Source organism: Euprymna scolopes, chromosome 12, assembly GCF_053919585.1.
Source record: "Euprymna scolopes isolate OS-2025 chromosome 12, ASM5391958v1, whole genome shotgun sequence".
Classification (NCBI taxonomy): domain Eukaryota; kingdom Metazoa; phylum Mollusca; class Cephalopoda; order Sepiida; family Sepiolidae; genus Euprymna; species Euprymna scolopes.
The window spans coordinates 85,353,440-85,376,499 of NC_136493.1; the positions used below are offsets into that span (position 1 = coordinate 85,353,440).

A 23,060-nucleotide genomic window follows, 5' to 3' on the forward strand; every position below is an offset into this window, starting at 1 on the left:
TTTCTTAGTTGAGGCATGATTTTTATAGGCTGGATCCCTTTTTGACTTGTTGTTTCCTTGATATGATGACCCTCAGCTATCGCCATGAAGTATTTAAAAGTTATAGAATGGATGGATTAAAGAAAGATCAAGTTTAATAGGACAATCTGAATGAGTTTTTTTTTTAAACTACAATATAATAATTAGAAAGATAGGATAATTCTTTATGATTTCAAACAATCTGATTAAGAAAATGAATAACAATGACTAGCACAAAAATATAAAAAGGTGTAAAATTTAAAATATTCAAAAGTTACATACACAAAAATAAACACTTACAAAGTTTGCTACACAACTGAACACAAAGTTCTGTTTCAACAGGGTTTTGTTGGCTTATCTTTTTAAATGTAATATCAAGCTCAATTATTTCATCAATATCATTTAGTTTTAGCACAACATTAGGCTCAACATCCTGTAATGAAATCAAACAAACATAGCGAATTGAACATTTTATCAAAAAATATTTCAATCGTTAAGACACATAAGATACATAAACAATTATGGTTTGTTAGTGCTGCATTTCCTTAATGATTTTTCTTACAGGCATTGCTAACAGAAATTACAAGGTTAATGTTACATATAGTAAACAATATTTCTAATAAAATTAATTTAATAAGAACAATTTAATATGGTCACATCAAAAAAAAAAAAATGGATGAGAGTTCTTGGGTTAGTAAATGCAGAACAGTTGAGGTAGCAGGTTTAGTTTATATGGAAAAGCCATGGAAAACATAGGAGGAAGTTATAAGAATACACTTGAGAGAAAGAATGATAAATAAAAATAGCCATAAAAAGTTTAATTTAGAAGTCAATTTCTTTTTGTTTTTTTTACATAGGCATCACCACTTATCAAGGCCAAGAGGCCACTCGAGGATAAGGGTTAGAGAGTGGACAGTAGAAATTGGACAATATAGTAATCGTCAGTAATGGAAGTTCGGTAAATTTGTTAACAAGTGGGACGGCTCATCAAGAACTTGTTTACATGAGACTTGAAGACAACCATATTGTAGTCAGCTGGAAAGCAGGAAAATGGAAGACAATTCCACAGGTGTGTAGTTCTAAGAAAGAAGCTTTGTTCATGGAATCTACATTTAGGTTTAGGCACAGATAAAGAGTGGGTGGAATTATTGATAGTGTTTTCAGCTAGACGAGTGTTTCTTGCGAAAGTTTGACGAGGGGGGACCATAGACTGAAGCTCAGTCGAACACTTTCCATGAAAACAGTGATACAGCAGAGAGAACTCGCAACATCTCTTTTGTGAGATAGAGGTTGCAGGGAAGAGAAAAGGATATCTCCTACGAGACTACAAAGTCTATTTTGAACTCTATCAAGGCAAGACAAGTCCTTTCTAGCAGCTCCTGCCCAGATATGGCAACAGTATTCCATCCTTGGACGTACCTGGCTCTTATATAGATAGAGAATTGCATCAGTAGTGAGATATCTACTGGATCGATAGAAGGATCCCACCATTTTTCCAGCGGCCTTCGCAATGTTCCATTTAAGATCAGGAGTAAAGGTCAAGCCCAGAAGCTTGTCAAAACTTGAGGCCTCCTGAAGATGAGAGCCATTCATTTCACTTGATGCCAGATGGGGATCAGAACATTGATGATGTAAAGAGAGAAGTTTGGTTTTAGATGCATTAAAAGTAACCAGTCACTCCTTTCCCCATTGTACCACATGCTCAAGATCAGAGGAGAGAGAATTGGAGAGAACTTGGTCATTTACTGACTTAGATGTGCTACCATAGATGTTAGTGTCATCAGCATAAATGTCTACAAATGATCTAAAGATGTGATTTGGAAGATCATTAATGTAGATCAGGAAAAGAGTTGGGCCCTGGATAGACCTCTGAGGGACTCCAGCATTAATACTGTGAGCTTCTGATTTTTGCCCATCAACTACTACTCTTATGAACCTATCAGAAAGAAATGATTTAATAATTGAGAAGACATTTCGAGCTATACCATAGCTAAAGATCTTGTGAAGTAAACCTTCATGCCATACCCTATCAAAGGCCTTAGATATGTCAAGAGCAATTGCCCTAGAAAGGTTGCCCCCGTCGAGAGATTCACTAATCCTATGGGATATAACTGTAAGCATCTGTTGAATACCAACTTGTAAAACACATGTTAAACCAATGATGATCATGATAATTATGAAAAAGGATAAGGAAATTTCTGCTACTAAACTGAATTGTTAAAGAGAAATTTAACTTACGGTAAAAGTTTCTACATCACCAGCTGCATATGTCGCAATAACACTAAAACTTTGGATATTCTTTGTATTTCGAAGGCTCAGCCCAACTGGAATTTTCGGATTGCGGAAACTGATCAATATTCTTGGACTATCATCATTTCTGTCAAACCTAAAAGGTCCATTATCACAAATTAATCTGTAAATGGAATCATTAGTACTTGATGTAATAATTCCCACATCACCATTATCGAGATTTTCCTGGGTTATTTCTTCAGCATGACTGCAAGTTTCTACAATAAAACATAAATAACAAAGACATTTTACAGAAAGATAAATATAAATTATGCTAACTTGTTATACTAATATTGATAATTAGCAATTTAGTTGGATGTATGGAGTTATTTAATTAGAATACATGCACTAATAAATTAACATACATATTTGTATGTTAAATACATAACAACACGAAAATAATTAAACAGTAAATTGTTTTAGTGCATTTCATTCAATATATAATCTCTATTATTATATAAAAGTCACTTTGTGTGTGTTTGTGTGAGTTCCTTCCTCATAGATTCCGAAACAGCTGGGCCTATCTTTTGCAAATTTTACACAAAGCTAATTTATATGTCTGGCAGTGTTCTTAGATATGTTTTGTACAGAGATACATCAAATAAGTATTGAAAATCGAAAAAATCCGATCTTAAAAATAGCTTTCTCTCTTATAGATGAAAAAGAATAATTTTTACAGTGGGGTATTTTACTTAATGCCGGTCAAGGGAGATAATAAAATCTTAGTAAATCCTTCCTTCTTAAAAAACAAACAGATTTATTGTAATCTGGAGATATAGCTTAGTGGTAGAGCGCTCAACTACAGATTGAATGATCCCGTGTTTAAGCCCAGGTGTACCTCACCATTTTATTTTAATTTTTTCTCAATAATGAGTTCAATTTATGATAAAAGAAGAGGTACCATTTAAAATCACCACAAATCATTTCTTCATTTGCATATTTTAAAACTAAACATTAATCAAAAGTGACTTTTCTAGAGCATCTAAAACTAAATAATGATCAGAAGTGACTTTTTCTAGTGCCAAATATCAGCTGACGTGATATTGTAAATATACATAGATAGAATTTGATGAACGACATTATTTTTTAATTTTTTGGTTTTTGAAGGGGGGTGCGAATTAGTCCACTGGGCCAATTATTCCTCGTAATATATAGCATTCAATAGAAAATTGATTCTATAATAATATGTACGTAATCATCATAAATTAAAATACCATGTTTATGCATACTGTATGACCGAGCAATGCTGGGTGTCCAGCCAGTATTTTGCTAAAGTTTGTATATAATTAAATTCACCAAAACTGTTCTCATATATCTTTCCTTATTTTGCATTTGCATTTTGCGATACAATAAACACTTTTTTAATGGTTTATGAAAGACTAAATAATTAAATAATTTATTCTAACGCGTTTAAAACAAAAATAGAGCATAGAACAATTATTATGCTGACAAAATACCAAAAAGAAATTATTTTATTGATAATTCTTCTGTATAGGCAGGCTAATAATGGTTTATACATCTTTATTTCTTAAGTGCTATACTTACAGGGCCCAAAATTTAGAACTGTTATCAATAAAATATTATTTTTGGAGATAGTAGACAGTTTTAGGTTCGTTGATATTAACAGATATATGGCATTGAAAATTACCAGTGGAGAAAACATGTTAACAAATAAACAAGTACAACACAATAAAAGAAGTAGCAAAAAAAAAAAAAAAGAAAAGAAAAATAGTAATTATGGTAACAAAACTATAATGACTATATATAGATGGAAAACATAACACCTGAGGTATGATCAGTCAGTTCAAAAGTACTTAATATTTTAATAATATATTATAATACAGTATGTAGAATAAACCATAAATGTGAAAGCCAATAGTTTAATTACCACTTATGAAAATTTATAAAAAGATTATACAGTACTTCATATAAAAAAGATTGATACATACTTATAATAGAATATTTTAGCATCTTTTCTCTTCAGAATCAAATTCAAAAAGACAATGACTTCAATATAATAATAATACACTTGGTTTTAATTCCAACAAATTTTTTTATCTTAATATCGTTGCTTTACTAAAATAGGTAAGCCAAAGTAGAATGATGAAGTATTCAAAGGAATGTGATGATCTAGTTGTGATGCATGATGGACCCATTTTTTGTGTGATTGCTGACGCATTGAAATAAATCATTAGTGCACTTATTTTCTTTTCATTTAATCTTTGTTAGTTCCTGAAAATGTCTGATAATTGACTAGGAACAAATCAATTCATATCAATTCAATAGGTGTAGAAATATTTATGCGGAAATCTGTCTCAACATTAATTTAAAATGTATAACTTTTTGGGTAGCTATCAACCTGCCTGAAACTAGCAAGTGGTAATTGCCGTTCATAAAGTCTAGATTAGGGCTCAGATTTTTCCACCATGTGGTATTAAGAAGTATTTCTAAGTATGCTGCTGATAGGTTACACGAACTGTAACAAAAGTTTGTTGAATTGGAGTCTTGTGTAGTGGGCTATGTGACATTTACCCTTAAGATCGCACATTAAGGCGATCATCCAGAGCCTATTTTTGGCACTATTTTACAGCATAAAATGATTGGTAAAGGTGCAGTATCTTTTTACCCTCAAAAAATCTTTTAAAATTACCACTATTAAAGGTTTTTGAGGGTGCAGAAAACGAAAATAACGTTTAAAATTCCAGGAAACGAGTAGTTTCCAAAATATGAAGAAATTATAGTTTCAAAAAGTGGTGGATCATTTTTCCATATAAATTTACCATAAAATGAGCACCTACTTTGTGGCCACCTTTTTTTTTGGGGGGGGGGGGTCTGTTATTTTTTTGAGGGGTAGTGTTTGTGGCGTGGTAAATAAATACAAAACCTACCTTAAAAATTTGTTTTCTGTGGATTTTCTAGTATGCTGAAAATGAATATCGCATTTAAATTTTCAGCAAATAAGTATTTTTCCTGGTATTAAGTAAAAATATGTGCACTTGTGCATACAACCATAGCCACCACTTATAATATAAAGAATTAAATTGTTTAATTACCCGGAAAAATACTTATTTGCAGATAATTTAAATGCGATATTCATTTTCAGCACACTCGAAAACCTAGAGAAAACAAATTTTTTAAGGTAGATTTTGTGTTGGTCTACCCAGTCACAATTACCAAATAAACACCACCTTTAAAAAAAATAATAGTTGCCTTTCTCCCCCATAAAAGGATGGTTATAAAGTTGATGTTCATTTTACGTTTAATTAATATAGAAAAGTGACCCCCACCCCCCAATTTTTTAAACTATAATATCTTTATATCTTGTAAACTAATAGTTTCCTGGAATTGTAAACGTTATTTTCGTTTTCCCTCGAAGACCTTTAATCGTGGTAATTTTAAAGGATTTTTGGAGGATGAAAAGATACTGCACTGTTACCAATGTTTCAATCATAGTCATTTGTTGTCCTAGTTTTTCATATGAATTCCAAAATATCTGATATTTCCCCAAAACCTCTGGCCTTGATAGAGGGAAGACTAAAACTTGCTGCTATGGTTTCAAATGATCTGAAATAACAGCAAGGGGAGACTTGATTCCAAATATTTCTCATGTGTTATATCTTCCCCCTTTTGGAAATAGGGTACGATTATGAATATCTCCAGTATCATATAATTTTTATACACTGTGAAATTTACTTATGTATGAAAACAAAGGAAGGGAGATATAGCATATGAAAAATATTTGAAATCTGTTATTTCAGATCATTTGGAACGATGACAGCAAGTTTTAGTCTCTCCTTCATCACGGCCAGAGGTTTTGGGGATATATATATAACAAGAATAGGTTTACGGCTCCTAAAATTCATACTAAAATTGTCTGCAAGGACCTGGTGTGATAAAATACTTAGTAAAATTCAGTAGTAAGTTAAACTTTTCAGTATCCTGAATAATCCAAATAATATGAACTATGTTCGAACATGTTTTTTTCCTCATATACACGCACGCACATATGCACAGACACGTACATATATTCATGTTCACGTATATACACTCACATTCATGTGCATACACACACACGCTAACGTACACACATGTACGCACACATACGCGCACATGTACGCACATATGGGAAACGTCACTTCCTCTGAAAGGAAATCCAGACATGCGCAGTCAGAACACTAACCCCAGTATAAAAGTCAACAAGACCATTCAACATCCTCCTTCTTCCCTTTTGCCTTGGTTCGTCAACCAGACAAGTTCGCGTCCACAGCTCTTGGCTTGAAGACTTTTCCATGTGGACGACTGCTACCATGCACGCAAGGTTTTGCTGAGGCCAACACTCTCTCTTTCTTTCTTTTTCTACATGCTGGACTGCCATTTCTCATTCCTCTACTTCATTCCTTTCTTTTCCACGTGCGTAGTCGTCAACGACTGAATGAACACGTGTTCCACCTAAACCCTTTATTTTCGACAGAAAATAAATGACATGTTTATTTTATTCAGCAATTAAGTTTTGTTTCCTCCTTTCCATTCATTTCATTATTTTCTTTTGTAGCGAGTTAGGATTATTATATCCTGGCCCGCAACAACTATCAATCCTTATTTAAAAAATTCAGAAACATTATTTCAATAAGATGTTTATACAGAGTTATTTTAGTTGGAACAATTACATTGAAGGCATTGCCAGGGCCGCTGCAAGAAAGGTGGGCTCTCTCTACCGTGCTAGAAAACTACTAACACCCGAAAGTATCCTGTACCTCTATAAGGCCACCATTCGCCCATGTATGGAGTATTGCTGCCACATCTGGGCTGGTGCATCTGCTACTAGTCTCTCGCTCCTTGACAAGGTTCAAAAGAGAGTCGCAAATCTGATAGGCCCTGAACTGGCATCTAAGCTTCAGCCTCTGTCCCATCGACGAAATGTTGCATCCCTCTGCCTGTTCTACAAGTATTTTAGTGGTGAATGCTCTGATGAACTGCAATCACTTGTGCCCCCACGACGCGAGCACCCTCGACAAACCCGACAGGCTACTAGATCCCACCCCCACACTGTAGAGGTCCCTAGATGTAAAAGATCTTTTTACTCCAATAGTTTCTTCCCCAGAACCGCAAGACTCTGGAATTCCATTCCAGGTCCCTGCTTCCCCAACAGTACTGACGTGCAGAAGTTCAAGTGTAACGTGAACCGACACCTTGCTGCCCAAATCCCTACATAGTACCCCAGTAGTTGTTGCCCCTGATAGTAGCCCCCTACACCAAAGTGGCAATTTGCCTTGTTTGGGGTGAAAATGTAATAAAAAAAAAAAAAAAAAAAAAAAAAAAAAAAAAGTTAAACATTAGTCAAGAAATCAAGTAGAAAGCTATTTTACTTTTTCTTCATCTAGAAAATTGACCATCCTGCTAAACATTGAACAAGTTATTTCTCTTATGTTTCTGAATTTTGATGGTTAGAGTACTAAAAAAAAATCAATTGTAAAAGTGATATTCTTTTGAAGATTGAAGGTTCAATTCTCAGTGTGGGCGATCGAAAACTCCAAATGTGCATTACTTAGAACCTCTATCCAGTTATGGCTGATGGGATGAGAGCATGCTACTCTTGTGAATTACATAAAGGGTTTCGTTTGAAATTTCATCCAAATTCCCGAGTTCAACAAAAACATTCCCAAGTTCGACAAGATACACCTGAAGAAAGTCGGAGATTACATCAACCAAAACGTTCCAACCAACACTCAAGGTTAGAACAATAGTTTGAAGATTCAAAATGATACAAAGTTATTTTTTCAAACAATTTTTAAATATATGATTTGAAAACGAAGCAGTTAATCCAAATTAATCTAAAGAGTTTAAAAGAAACAATAAAAAAGCAAAAAATCTGTAGTAGTAGTTAAAATAAATTCATAAAATGTATAAATAACAATCATAATTATTTATTTTCTTTCAATTTTTTTTTTTTAATTCAAAGCAATATTATGTGACATAAACACAATTTCAACAGCTTTGCTTAGTTTTTTTTCTCTTTTTAACAGTTTAGATCAAATATTATTTTCATGAAAATTAATGATACTTAAAAATATGATTTATGGTGGCATGAGGGTTATTTTAAAGAAATAAAAAATTATTTAAACAAAAGATTTTTTTCAACCAATTTGAATTTTTATTTTCGTTTTTATTTTTTTAATATTAGAAGTGATCACATTAAATTAGGAGATAATTAAATTTTAAGAATTCAAAACGATCTGGCTCTATCAATTGGGAAAATAGATAGGTTTTCTGGAATAACCAAACAGAAAACAAGTCAAAGAAATATTTGTAAGTGTTTAGCCTAGGCTAGAAAATATGTGAAAACGAATAGAAAAAATATATTAAAAGTATGCAATGATGCATATTCACTCATTGAAGCCATTGGCACACAAATAGAGAAATAGTCAACCACCTCAGCAGAAACAACCTTCTTAGTGACACACAATATGGTTTCCGCTCTGCAAGATCTACCGCAGATGTGCTGATGGTTATATCTCACAGGATTAGTGAATCTCTTGACAAAGGCTTCCTTTCTAGGGCAATTGCTCTTGACATATCAGAGGCCTTCGACAAGGTATGGCATAAGGATCTACTTTACAAGATTTCCAGCTACGGTATAACTGGAAATGTTTTCTCAATCATTAAATCATTTCTCTCCGATAGGCTCATAAGAGTAGTGGTCGATGGACAAAAATCAGAGGCCTGCAGTATTAATGCTGGAATCCCTCAGGGGTCAATCCTGGGCCCAATTCTCTTCCTGATCTACATAAATGACCTCTCCAAACACATACTTAAATCATTCGTTGACATCTATGCTGATGACACGACCATCTACGGCAACACATCAAAGGCTGTAAATGACAAAGTTCTCTCTGATTCTCACTCCTCTGATCTCGAGCGCGTGGTTCAGTGGGGGAAGACGTGGCTGGTTACTTTTAATGCATCCCAAACCAAACTCCTATCCTTACATCATCAACGCTCTGATCCCCATCTGGCATCAATTGGTATGGATGGCTCTCGTCTGGGAGAGGCCCCGTGTCTTGACAAGCTTCTGGGTTTGGCCTTTACTCCTGATCTGAAATGGAACACGTACATCAAGTCTGTTGCCAAGGTCGCTGGAAAGATGGTGGGATTCTTCTACCGCTCCAGAAGATATCTCACTACTGATGCAATTCTCTATCTATATAAAAGCCAAGTACGTCCAAGGATGTTATACTGCTGCCATATCTGGGCAGGAGCTGCTAAAAACAGCCTATCCTGCCTTGACAGAGTACAAAATAGACTTCGTGGCTTAGTGGGGGATGCCCTTTTCTCTACCCTGCAACCTCTCTCCCACAGAAGAGACGTTGCGAGCCTATCCTTGTTTTATCGTTATGGCAGGTGCTCGTTTGAACTCCAATCTCTGGTCCCCCCTCGCAAATCTTTCACGAAAAACACCTGTCTAGCTGAATCCATTGTGAAAAATTTCCCCCACTCTATATCTGTGCCTAAATCGAAGCGTGGATTCCATGAACAAAGCTTCTTTCTTAGAAGTGCACGCTTGTGGAACTCTGTTCCGTCTGCTTGCTTCCCACCTGACTACAACTTGGATGGCTACAAGTCCAACGTTAACAAATTCCTAATGAACCGCCCCCTTAAGTAAACACTTCATCAAATCTCCACACTAACGTAATGTACTTGCAATAACCCTTATCCCTGAGTGGCTTCCGGGCCTTGATAAGTGGTGACCACTGTGTAAAAAAATAAATAAAATAAAAAAAGTTTATAAATATTCTTTTTTATTGTATTCACGTATATCTATGTAAATAAATTGCATCTTCTTTGCTGATATATAACGGTATATTTTCGTCACATAATGAAGACAAAAAATATTTTAATATTTAAAATTAATTTTGCATGTTCATTAAATTAGTCAATATGATACACAGAATGAATTCATTTTCATTCAATTTTGAGACGTAATGGTTTATTTCAAGAAATTTACCTTTTGTAGTGGGTCGAATGATTATGGCTGAAAATAGTAAATAAGAGTATAATTGTAAATATGCAAATGCATGTTTAAATGCAATTAATAAAAACAAAACACAATACATTTTATATTATGAAGATAAATTGTGAAGAAAATCGTTTGAAAATTACTTATAAACAGCTGAAACAAAAAGCAACGAAAATAAAATAACCCAGTTGAATAAGAGAATATTAAACCATTTAAAAGCAAATTAATATTAGAAAGGAATTAATGTCATTATTGATGCATAGTCAAAATTCAAAGTACATAGATGATCCTTTGTCAAATAGAGCTTCCTCAAAAAAGCTACTCTAATCCTTCACTATGGTCTCCATGGACCTAAACTATGTGTCCTTCAAGAGACACCTGAACACTTTCATCTTGGTAAAGAGCTCATCCTTAGTGTTGCAAGTGGTATCATTGGTGTATTTCTCAACTTTGCATCAAATTGTTAGAGAAGCATAATAGTCTATGGGCTTATAAAAGTGAGTGGAAGGAGAACAGGTGTTGAGACTGATTAAATCATGGAAATTTTGAGATGACCACATTTCCATTTTCCCTGAATTGTGATATGTCCTTCTCCACCTTGACAACAATGGACATCAAATCAATAGAGTCGTTTGGATTCAGTTTGAGTCCCTTTTCAAAGACATGGAGCAGTATAATGTGGCCTTCATTGGAAACAACCGGAGGAACATCATAGTCTGTAAGAAATGGCTCTTCATGAATAGCAGTACCTTACAAAGTGATTCAATCAAAACAGATTTGATGATTGAAGCAGAGGGGAATTATCAATTTTATAGAAGAATTTATTTGATTTTAATAATTTAATATTCAAGAAAATGTTCAAGAATTTACTGAATTTGTTTAAAGTAATAATGAAATACGTACTTGTGGGAATAGTTGTTGGAATAGTCGTTGGTATCGTTGTTGGAATAGTTGTAGGTACTGTGGTTGGTATTGTTGTGGGAATAGTCGTTGGTACAGTTGTTGGAATAGTCGTTGGAATAGTTGTAGGTATTGTGGTTGGTATGGTTGTGGGAATAGTTGTAGGTACTGTGGTTGGTATGGTTGTGGGAATAGTTGTAGGTACTGTGGTTGGTATTGTTGTGGGGATAGTTGTAGGTATTGTGGTTGGTATGGTTGTTGGAATAGTTGTAGGTATTGTGGTTGGTATGGTTGTTGGAATAGTTGTTGGTACAGTTGTTGGAATAGTCGTTGGAATAGTTGTTGGAATAGTCGTTGGAATAGTTGTAGGTATTGTGGTTGGTATGGTTGTGGGAATAGTTGTAGGTATTGTGGTTGGTATAGTTGTAGGTATTGTGGTTGGTATAGTAGTAGGTATTGTGGTTGGTATAGTAGTAGGTATTGTGGTTGGTACAGTAGTAGGTATTGTGGTTGGTATAGTAGTAGGTATTGTGGTTGGTATAGTAGTAGGTATTGTGGTTGGTACAGTAGTAGGTATTGTGGTTGGTATAGTAGTAGGTATTGTGGTTGGTATAGTAGTAGGTATTGTGGTTGGAATAGTTGTAGGTACAGTTGTTGGAATAGTTGTAGGTACAGTTGTTGGAATAGTTGTTGGTATTGTTGTGGGAATAGTTGTAGGCACCGTTGTTGGTACAGTCGTTGGTATTGTTGTTGGAACTGTGGTTGGTAGTGTGATTTGAAAATATTTTATCACAAAAGTTGTAACATTTTGTTGCATAATGGTTGAAATTGTTGTTTTAATGATGTATGAACACATTTATAAATAGATTTATTAATGTAAAACCAAAGAACTATGGAAAATCTTTACTGACACATTATGTTCATACAAATTTACATCGAAAATAACTAATTCATATCCAAGTAATTACAACAAAAACAACGACAGATGATAACACCAAACAAACATGAGAGGAAGGAAGCCGTAATCTAATTACAGAAGCCAAACAAATCAAAATTCAATCTGTTCCATTCAGTTTTTTTTCATATTATGTAGAATAATAGACAAAAATAATTTTAAGCATTAAACTTTAAATTATTTTTTTCTATAATTATCCTTCATTGAAAAAGAAGTCCTATAATAATCATAATGGTATTACTGTTTTAGCAAATGTTATTATATTTTTTTGACAATGATATACATCTAAACGGATGTTCACTATTGTTTTTCTCATTTTATCTCTTATTTTGATTAAATAAGTGAATATAAACCAATTTCCATGTGAGCAAAGGATGTGGCAAACTAATTTGATTCATCTGTATGTTTAATAAAAATGAAAAAAGATAAATAAAGAAGCTATGTACAAAATATTTTTATTTTCTAAACATACTTATACTAGGCTACCCATATGAATTGGATTGCACATTATACTTTAATTATAAAAATACTTATAAAAACAAAGCAGCAGTATCTGAAATATAAAGCATGTTCTGTGTGCACTCCACTCTTGGTAAATATGATCCTGTTTCTACTTGAAACCTAGCTTGTGAGTAAACAAAGTTCAGAATTACAGAATTAAAGTCGAAACGAAAATCAACAGGTCAGCTGTAGAGTGCCAGAAATTCAGGAAATGTGATGACAGTGAGAGATTTAATTAAACAATCTCCACAATATTTGGCATGGAAACACATGGTTGACCTTTGACTTAAGCAGCAAGATATTTGTTCAAATTGCATTTAAACTTCTGCAGCTTAGTACAGCCATGGAGGCAAGAAACAGGGAGGGAATGCCAAAATCTATTAGCCTAAGAGAAAAAACTTTAGAAAAGAAGGCGTTCCAGCATCTAGGGACCTCAACAGTGAAGAGGTGATATTTTGCTGCTTGTTGGGTTAGTAAGGAGTATGTATATTGAGTGAGAATAAGTTCATCAGAGTGCATTCCATTAAAGCACTTGTTAAACAGACACAGAGATATGATATTGCAGCTATAGGACAGGGGTTAGAGATTGGCTGACAGTGCAGGACTCATTACATTTAAGATTCTTTTTTTGACTCTGTCAAAGAGAAAGAGACAAGTGGTAGATGAACCAGATGTGGCAACAATACTCCACACATAGGCGAATTATCGTTTTGTAAAGATATAGGATGCTCTCTGGTGTGAATAATTTTCTAGCACTGTAGGAGCCTACTTTTACAGCAGGGGCAGCCTTGGCAATGTCCTGAATGCCTTTGTCGCAATTCAAGTTTCCTATGAATATTAGGCTGAGGAGTTTGAAAGATGGGCTATCAGGTAGGGTATTATTTGCCATGGCAATAAGTGGTTGAGAAGGTTTTTGTAATCATTAAAGGAAAGAAGCTAAGTCTTTCCAACCATTTATATCCCCATTCTATTACAGACTAAAAGTTATTTTCTATGGCTTCTACCATTGCCTTAGATAAGAGTTCATTAGTTTTTCTCTTATGTCTATTACAGACAATATAATCAGGGAGGTCATTTTTGAATATCAGGAATAATAAAAGTTCAAGGATTGACTCCTGAGGCACACCTGCATTAAAATCCCTCTCTTCATCAAAATCTTTGAGTCCTTAATCAATCAAGCACTAGTCCGCCACCTTATAGACAATCAGCTTTTATCAGACTGACAGTATAGGCAAACGTTCTATTGTAGATATCCTAACTTTAATCTGAATGTATATACCAAGCACTGGATAAGGCACGAGAAGCTAGGTTAGTAGATCTAGACATATATAAGGCATTTGACAGAGTTGGGCACACTGGTTTTCTCATGAAAATTAAATCATATGGTATTGCTGGATGTATACTTAGCATAATCAAATCCTGAAAGTACTTTCCTCAAGCTCCTAGAGTTAACATTCACAGACAACATGAATTGGAACAAATACATTGAGGTAATTATCAAGGCTGTTGCGAGGAAGGTGGGTTCTCTCTACCCTGATAAAAGGCTACTTGCCTCTGCATGGAATATTGTTGCCACATCTGGGCTGGTGCATTTGCCACTAGTCTCTTGTTTCTAGATAAAGTTCAAAAAAGACTTGTCAACCTAATGGGTTCTGTACTATCAACTAAACTCTAACCTCTATGCCATCATCGAAACATGGCGTCTTTGTGCATGTTTTACAAGTATTTCAATAGTAAGTGCTCTGATGAATTCAAAGCACTAGTACCACCTCAACGACAATATCCTTGATAAACCCAACAAGCAGCAAAATCCCACTTTACAGTGTAGAAATCATAAGATGCCATAAAGCCTTCTTTCAAATAGCCTTTTTCATGTCATTTAGATATATGGCTATCGAGGACAACCTGAATTTTACTTTTGTCTTGGCAGAATCTGATTATTTTAAGTATTCATCCAAAAATACCATAGGATTTAATCTTCACGAGAAGCCCTTTATGCCAGACTTTGTCAAAGGCTTTGGATATATCAAGGCTTACAGATCTAGCTTTTTCTGCCTTATTCATGGTATACGCTTTCAAAGATGACAGTTAAAATATATGCAGTAAAACAGGCTTTCCTAAATCCATATGCTGGATAGAAAGAAACTTAGCATTTACAAGATGGTAGACTAGTGCTTGATTAATGACTTTTAGTGAAGAGAAGAAGGAAACTGATAAGGCAATAATTGCCTGTTCTTTCACCAGAATGCTTGAATGCTCATACGAAAGAGGCGATTTTTCAGCTAGCAGGGAAGCAAGATTTTGTGAGGCATTTGTTGAACAGTTTAAGAGGACAGGGGCAAGCTCAGAAGAGTCCTTCTTAATCAGTATGGCAGGGATTTCTTACCCAATATAAGAATGTATTTTCAAATTCTTCTTTTGTTCTATTTTCTTTTTTTTTATTCCTTGTAAAATCTCAACCTTGGTAGTGCATCTACATATGAATTTGAATTTTGTTTAAAAATTGTATATCAAAATCAAATGTAATGTTATTGCCCATCTTAGTTTGGCGTAATTCTTTTCATGGATGGCATATAGACTCCAAGAAATTTCTTTTTATATGAATAATTGAATTCAATTTTTGTTAATCTTCCTCACAAATACACTAGCAAATACATAGATAGTTTGACTTTTTTACCAGTTGTATTTCTGTATTAATTCTTGTTGTATAAAATTAATACAAGTATTTAAAGACATTTCCTATTTGTAATTGTTCCATTACTTTATATTGATGCATTGCACATGCTTTCAATTAATCTTAATTTAAGTAAGTTCTTTTTAATCACCTATTTATCTTGTCCAAGTTTTTCTAAATTCACAGTATCTACTCACATGTCGTAGATGGTTTGATATATTCTATGATTGATTCATTCTTTCCACCACGATAACATTTCCTTGGGTTTCAGATTTTTTCTTATGATCTGACTTATTTTTTTTGAAAGTCATGTAATGGTTGAATTTTTCATTATTCCCCCTCATCCAGCTGTAGCAAAAAATAAATTTATTTCATTTTCTCCCCCTGTTTCCTAGTTATCTTTTAGCCCTTTAATTTTTGCACTGGTTTTGTTGATACATGGCATCATAGCCATCTATATATATAAAAGCGAAAATGTATGTATGTATGCATGTGTGTGTGTATGTTTGTGTATCTGCTAAAAACTTTCGACAGACAGAACACAAATTCACAAATTTTGTCTCATATGAAAGCCCCATCCTTCACCCGACAAATATCGAAAAATTGGCCAAAAACATTAAATTTCCACCCTGAAATCAACACTTATCTACAGGGGGGGGTCAGCAAAAACTGTCCTCTCATGATGAGATCGGTTCTACGCATGCGTCAGACGACGTCATAACCTGATTTAGTTTAAATATTTGAAGAACTGACACAATTTCATGTACGTCATATTAGCTCAGTTGGTTAGAGCATTCGGTCATAATCTAAACATTTTGTGTTCGAATCGTGATGTGAGATGTCTTTTTTTTCGATTTTTAAAATTTTAATATTGAAGCAGGGTTTTTTTAAGCCATTTTTCACGTGTTTTTTTGTTTTTATTTTTCGGATTTTTTAAAGCAGTTTTAACGTTCGTTTTTCTGTTTTCTTTTTTGTTTTTGTTTTTTACATTTAACATCGTTCGTTTGCCTTATGTTAGTTTTTTTGTGTTTTATTCTTATGTTTTGATTACCACCCCACTGCCTGGGTACACCCCGCATTCATTTTTGTTTTCTTTTTTGTTTTGTTTTACTTCGCTTATTCTTAGGTTTTCATTAACACCCCCACCCACGCCCGACCACACACAACTACAAACACTCGCGCAACGCCGAGAATCCCCCCTAGTCTATATATATAAAAGCGAAAATGCGTGTATGTTTGTGTGTTTGTATGTCTGCTAAAAACTTTTGACAGACAGAACAACAATTCACAAACTTGGTATCATATGAAAGCCCCATCCTTTGCCCGATAAATATCGAACAATTGGCCAAAAACGTTAATTTTATCATCCTGAAATCAACACTTTTCTACAGGGGAAGTCAGCAGAAACCATCCTCTCATGACGAGATCGGTTCTACGCATGCGTCAGACGACGTCATGACCTGATTTAGCTTAAATATTTGAAGAACTGACACAATTTCATGTACATGGTGTTAGCTCAGTTGGTTAGAGCATTGCGTCATTATCTAAAGGTTTTGGGTTTGAATCGTGGTGTGAGATGTCTTTTTTTTGTTTGATTTTTTAAATTTTAATATTGAAGCAGGGTTATTTAAGCCATTTTTCACGTAACGTTCGTTTTTCTGTTTTTCTTTTTACTTCGATTATTCTTAGGTTTTCATTAACACCCCCACCTCCGACCAACCACACACACCAAAAAACAACCGGGTACCCACCGACTTTTTAAATTTTAATATCGAAACAGGCTTATTTAAGCCATTTTTCACATGTTTTTTTTTTTGAAGGGGGTATTTTTCAGATTTTTTAAAGTAGTTTTAACTTTCATATTTGTTTTCTTTTTTATTTTTGTTTGTCCGATTTTTATATTTAACATCGTTCATTTGCCTTACGTTAGTTTTTTTTTGTTTTATTCTTATGTTTTGATTACCCCCCCCCCGTCTATTTTTCAGATAAGTTTTAACGTTCGTTTTCCTGTTTTCTTTTTTGGGTTTTTTACTTCACTTATTCTGAGGTTTTCATTAACACCCCCACCCCTGCTGACCAAACACACCTTCAAACACTCGGACAACGCTGGGTACCCCCCCCCCCGCTAATCTATATATATATATATATATAAAAGGCAAAATGTGTGTGTGTGTGTGTGTGTGTGTGTGTGTGTGTGTGTGTATGTTGGTATGTCTGCCAAAAACTTTCAACACGGGCCATGGATTTTCACAAGTTTGGTATCATTTTGAAGCTTTTGATCTTGGACGACAAATATCGAAAAATTGGGCAAAAACATTCATTCCTTCATCCTTAACGGCTCTTTTTTTACAAGGAGGGGTGAAAAAAAAATGGTATCTTCATGACAAGATTGCTTTACGCATGCGTCAATACGCGCAAAAGACGTTGTACATTGAATTTGTTTTAAATCTTATTAAAACCGACCTACTTTAATCCACGCATCTGTAGTGCGATGGGTTAAGTGACAGCCTCGGTATCTAATGATTTCAGATTCGATCCCAGTTATCAGATATACTTTTTTCTCGATTTTTAAACATTTAATATTGAAATGAGGTTATTTATACCCTTTTTTTTTGCTTTTCGTTGTTTTTTTTTTGTTTTTCTTTCCTTTTTTTGGGTTTTTGTTTATCCGATTGTTTTAAAGAAGTTTTACATCCATTTGCTGTTTTATTTGTTTTGTTTTTTCCGATTTTTTTTAAAAGTTTAAACAGGGTTATTAATTCGCTTATTCTTTACCCCCACCCTCCCCCAACATACACACCTCCAAACACCCGGGCAACGCCATCCTTTTCTTGGGGGAGGGTGTTTGTTTTTCCAATGTTTTAAAAAAATTTTACGTTCATTGGCCGTTTTTTTTTTGTTTGTATTTTTCCGATTTTATAAGAAGTTCTTAACCTCCCCCCCCCTACACACACCTCCAAATGCACGGGCAACATCGGGTACCCCCAAAAAGGGTATTAATTCGCTTATTCTTTGTCCCCCCTACATACACACCTCCAAACACCCGGGCAACATAGTCCTTTTTCGGGGGGGGGCCCGATTTTTTTAAAAGAAGTTTTACGTTCGTTGGCTGTTTTTTTTTGTTTGGGGTTTTCCGATTTTTAAAGAAGTTCTCCCCCCCTACACACACATACCCCTAAACACCCGGGAAATGCCGGGTACCCCCCGCTAGTCTATATATATAAAAGCGAAAATGTATGTGTGTTTGCTTTTTGTGTATGTCTTCAAATGGCTTTTTTCCGGCGGATTCTTGAGGCCATCGCTCATTTTTAAAACTTTTTATATCATGTGTAAATGATAATATCTATGACTTAACAACGGTGGTCGCCTCTCTATTTAATTTGCCCGATTTTGAAACGTTAATTATTCAACATTTTCAGATCTCCACGTGTTGCATTCGTTTTTCGGTATAAAAAAAAAGCGAAACTCAATTCGAAATACTGGCCAACGCCCACACTTGTCCGCGCGCCCTCCGGGGCCCGGGTGACATTGTGGACAACGTGAGGCCGCCGTGGGACCGGGAAAGACAAATGGTCTACGTTACGATCCTGGCCGTGGTGAGAATGGTGATTTGGACGTCGCGTCTGCAAGGTTGCCGGGGGGCGTTGTCTTTTTCTGATCAAGATCTGATTGCGTTCTTTAAACACCAACTACGGGTGAAGATCAGATGTGATAGAAGAAGGCTGCATCGTGCGGCATTTGACAGAAGATGGATACATGTGGCAAGTCTGTGTGTACGAAGAGGAGCCAAATTTGAATACGTGTTCCCCGCCTAGGTGTGGAACGCGCAGTTCTGTAAAGTAAAATTAAACAAGTAGTCTCTCAGCTAGCTGAGTGTGTGTTCCATCCCTCCCCGATTAGGAAGCCTCCAAGATCCCCATCCCCTCTTACCTGCAATTTTTGTTTTCACCCCCTCCTCTAAATTTTACCCATCTTGGAGAAAAAGAAATACAAACTAACCTCCATCCCTTACCCACAAAAATTTTCTTTTCTCCATTCACCCCCATCTAGAGGGCATCCCCACCTAGAGACTGACCCGCAGAAGCGAGGTTCCTTTTACAAACCTAGTGGAACGGGCAGTCTATCAATTAAACGGGGTTGGGAGGGTCCTACTAATCACTTTTTGTTTTTTCTTCCCCCGCCCTCGACACAAATGAATTATTGTACCATTTTATTGTTATCTTTTTTTTTGTTTTTACACGTCAATAAAAAATGTTTTAAAAATTGGGAGTTACTAGGACGTCCCCCAATATGAAAGGGTGAATGCGGTATTATGGTGAAAGAAGATACTAGCTGGGAGAAACTTTTGACTTTGTTTAGTTCTGGAGTGACAAGGATGACCAACGACCCCCAAAATCCCCCCTTTTGAGTTGGCCATGTGCCTAAGTTTTTTGTTCATCGTTGATTTTGTCTGTATTTTTTAACATGAATAAAAGATTTAATATCTCAAAGTGTAGTATCTGTTCCGGCAGATACTGCAAGCTATGACTAGCTAGGACTAGCTATGACTAGCAAAGACCAGATGTGGGGGCAACCCCACATGCTTGACCTTTAACCAGCTCCCATTTCCCTCCTCTCGGGAGCTGGTCCCCTTTTTCCCTTCCCCCTCCCTTCTCCTCACATTAAAAATTGGCCTTGTGCCTAATTTGCTCGGTGGGGGAGCAAATAAATACAAAAGGCCAGATGTGGGGGCAACCCCACATGCCTGACCTTTAACCAGCTCCCATTTCCCACCTCTCGGGAGCTGGTCCCCTTTTTCCCTTCCCCCTCCCTTCACTCCTCACATTAAAAATCGGCCTTGTGCCTAATTTGCTCGGTGGGGGAGCAAATAAATACCTACTGGCCCATGGCCAGTGGTCTCTAGAAAGCTTTGTAACGTTTGGTCATATCCGACGGTTGATTTCATCTCAAGACAAGACACTCCCCCTAATAAAGAGGGAGCTGTTTATTTCCAAACAAACCGGTTTATTGACCTCATTAAAAACTGTCCCGCAGAAAATGTTAACTGCTGAATAGCTATCGTGTACCATCGCCGCATGTGCATTAAGCTTTTTCGCATAAAAAAACAGACTCGCGTGAAATAAAACACTGTCCCGCACTCAAAGTTCACGTCAATAACTCGTTAAAAACGGGCACCTGTTTTTCTTTGTTTTTTTCACACTTTACTATTTTCCAACTGCGCGTTAAAGCTTTGTTTTTTTTTTTTAACAACCAACGATTTTTCTTTTTATTTACCCAAAACCACACACATTTCCAAACACCCGGGAAACACCGGGTACCCCTCGCTAGTCTAATATATAAATGGCAAAATGTGTGTGATTGTGTGTGTGTGTGTGTGTGTGTGTGTGTGTGTGTGTTTGTATGTTCGCTAAAAACTTTCGACAGACAGAACAAAAATTCACAAATTTGGTATCATTTTAAAACCCCACCCTCCGGACCACAAATATCAAATTTTTGGCCCATTAGGACCAGCCTAAGGGTGTTAGCTGGGTGTTTTTCTGCAGGAGCCCCCCAAAAAAGTAACATTTTTTCGTTTTTCCTATGTATTTAAGTAGTAATTATGAGATGATCTAATGATATTTATGCGAAATTAAAAAAACGCTTAGTCGTGTCACGTGACGTGATGTTGCCTGTCAGTAATGGCGATTTCTGCATTCAATGTTTTTATTAACAGATTCTTATCGGCAAAAAATGAGAAGTACCATACAAATCAAAATATTAACTTAGACGTTATGATAACTTTACCAAAGTTATTAGCAGGTTAAAAATAGTGAGATACGATATTTAAACTAAACATAACGATCAAAACATTCCAGAACAAAAAAAAAATATGCTGAATAAATAATTAAGTTTGAGAACATACATTAGCAAAGATTATTTGTTTTTTTCATACGGCCATTTTCTTTCCATCTTTGTTTATGAGAAGTCGAGAGAGAGAGATAGAGGGAGGAAGACAGAGAGAGGAGGAGAGAGAGACAGAGAGAGGTGTAGAAAGGAAATGAGAATCGTCTACGATGTTTTAAGACTCTCCACCGAGTCATGTTTATTATTTAATTCTTTTTATTTGTTTTTTTATGCATATTTCTTCCAACTTTTTACAAATTTATTTTCGACCAAATGACTTATACAGATCACTAAAGTTAAGCAATATGCAGTCTGGTCATTCTAAGATGGGTGACTACTTGGGATTAATTAAAAGCTACACATGCCAGGCATGACCGCCTCCTTATTTTCGACCAAATGAATTATGCAGATCAATAAAGTTAAGCCATATGTAATCTGGTCATTATAAGATTGGTGACTACTTGGGATTACAAAATGATTTATGCAGATTACTAAAGTTAAACAATATGTAGTCTGGTCATTCTAAGATGAGTAACTACTTGGGATTATCAAATGACTTATGCTCATCAATACAGTTAAGCAATATGCAGGCGGGTAATTCTAGGATGGGTGACTACTTGGGATTACGAAACAACTTGTAAAGATCACTAAAGTTAAGCAATATGTAGTCTGGTTATTCTATGATGTGTGACTTCTTGGGATTACCAAATGACTTATGCAGATAACTGAAGTTAAGCAATATGTAGTTTGGTCATTCTAGGATGGGTGACTACTTGGGTTAACCAAATGATTTATGCAGATCACTAAAGTTAAGCAATATGTAGTCTGGTCATTCTAAGACGGTTGACTACTTGGGATTACCAAATGATTTATGCAGATCACTTAAGTTAAGCAATATGTAGTCTGGTCATTCTAAAATGGGTGACTATTAAGGATTACCAAACGACTTATGCAGATCACGTAAGTAAAGCAATATGTAGTCTGGTCATTCTAAGATGGGTGACTATTGGGATTACCAAATGACCTATGCAGATAACTACAGTAAAGCAATATGTAGTCTGGTCATTCTAAGATGGGTAACTACTTGGGATTACCAAGCGATTATGCAGATCACTAAAGTTAAGCAATACGTAGTCTGGTAATTCTAGGATGAGTGACTACTTGGGATTACCAAATGACTTATGCAGATCATTAAAGTTAAGAAGTATGTAGCCTGGTCATTCTTAGATGAGTGATTATTTGGGATAACACAATGACTTATGCAGATCACGAATGTTAACCAATATGTAGTTTGGTCATTCTAGGATGGGTGACTATTTGAGATCAAACAATGATTTATGCAGATCACTAAAGTTAAGCAATATGTAATCTGGTCATTCTAAGATAGGTGACTATTTAGGATTACCAAACGCCTTATGCAGATCACGAACGTTAACCAAAATGTAGTCTGGTAATATTAAATGGGTGACTACTGGGGATTACCAAATGACTTATGAAGATCACTAAAGTGAAGCAATATGTAGTCTGGTAATTCTAACATGGGTGACTATTTAGGATTACCAAATGACTTACGCGGATCACTAAAGTTAAGTAAGACGTAGTGCAGTCATTCTAGGATGGGTGACTACTTGGGATTACCAAATGACTTATGCAGATCACGAAAGTTAAGCTATATGTAGTCTGGTCATTCTAAGACAAGGGACTACTTGGAATTACCAAATGACTTTTCCAGATGACAAAATTTAAGCAATACATAGTCTGGTCATACTAGGATGGGTGACTACTTGGGATTACCAAATGACTTATGCAGATTACTAAAGTTAAGC

The 23,060-nt window shown here is 35.4% G+C and overlaps 1 protein-coding gene across 1 annotated transcript in view; it reads right to left on the reverse strand.

Annotated features, from left to right (window-relative positions):
* Positions 1-290: 290 nt before the first annotated feature.
* The window catches only part of LOC145291388 (uncharacterized), a 64,420-nt gene continuing 41,650 nt past the window's right edge, over positions 291-23,060 (reverse strand). Inside the window, exons 4-6 of the mRNA XM_080137182.1 lie at positions 10,310-10,336; positions 2,257-2,525; positions 291-451 (exon numbers count right to left, since the gene is read on the reverse strand). Coding sequence (XP_079993308.1) covers positions 293-451; positions 2,257-2,525; positions 10,310-10,336 — 455 coding nt within the window. The 3' untranslated portion in view covers positions 291-292. The remainder of the gene's footprint in view (positions 452-2,256; positions 2,526-10,309; positions 10,337-23,060) is intronic.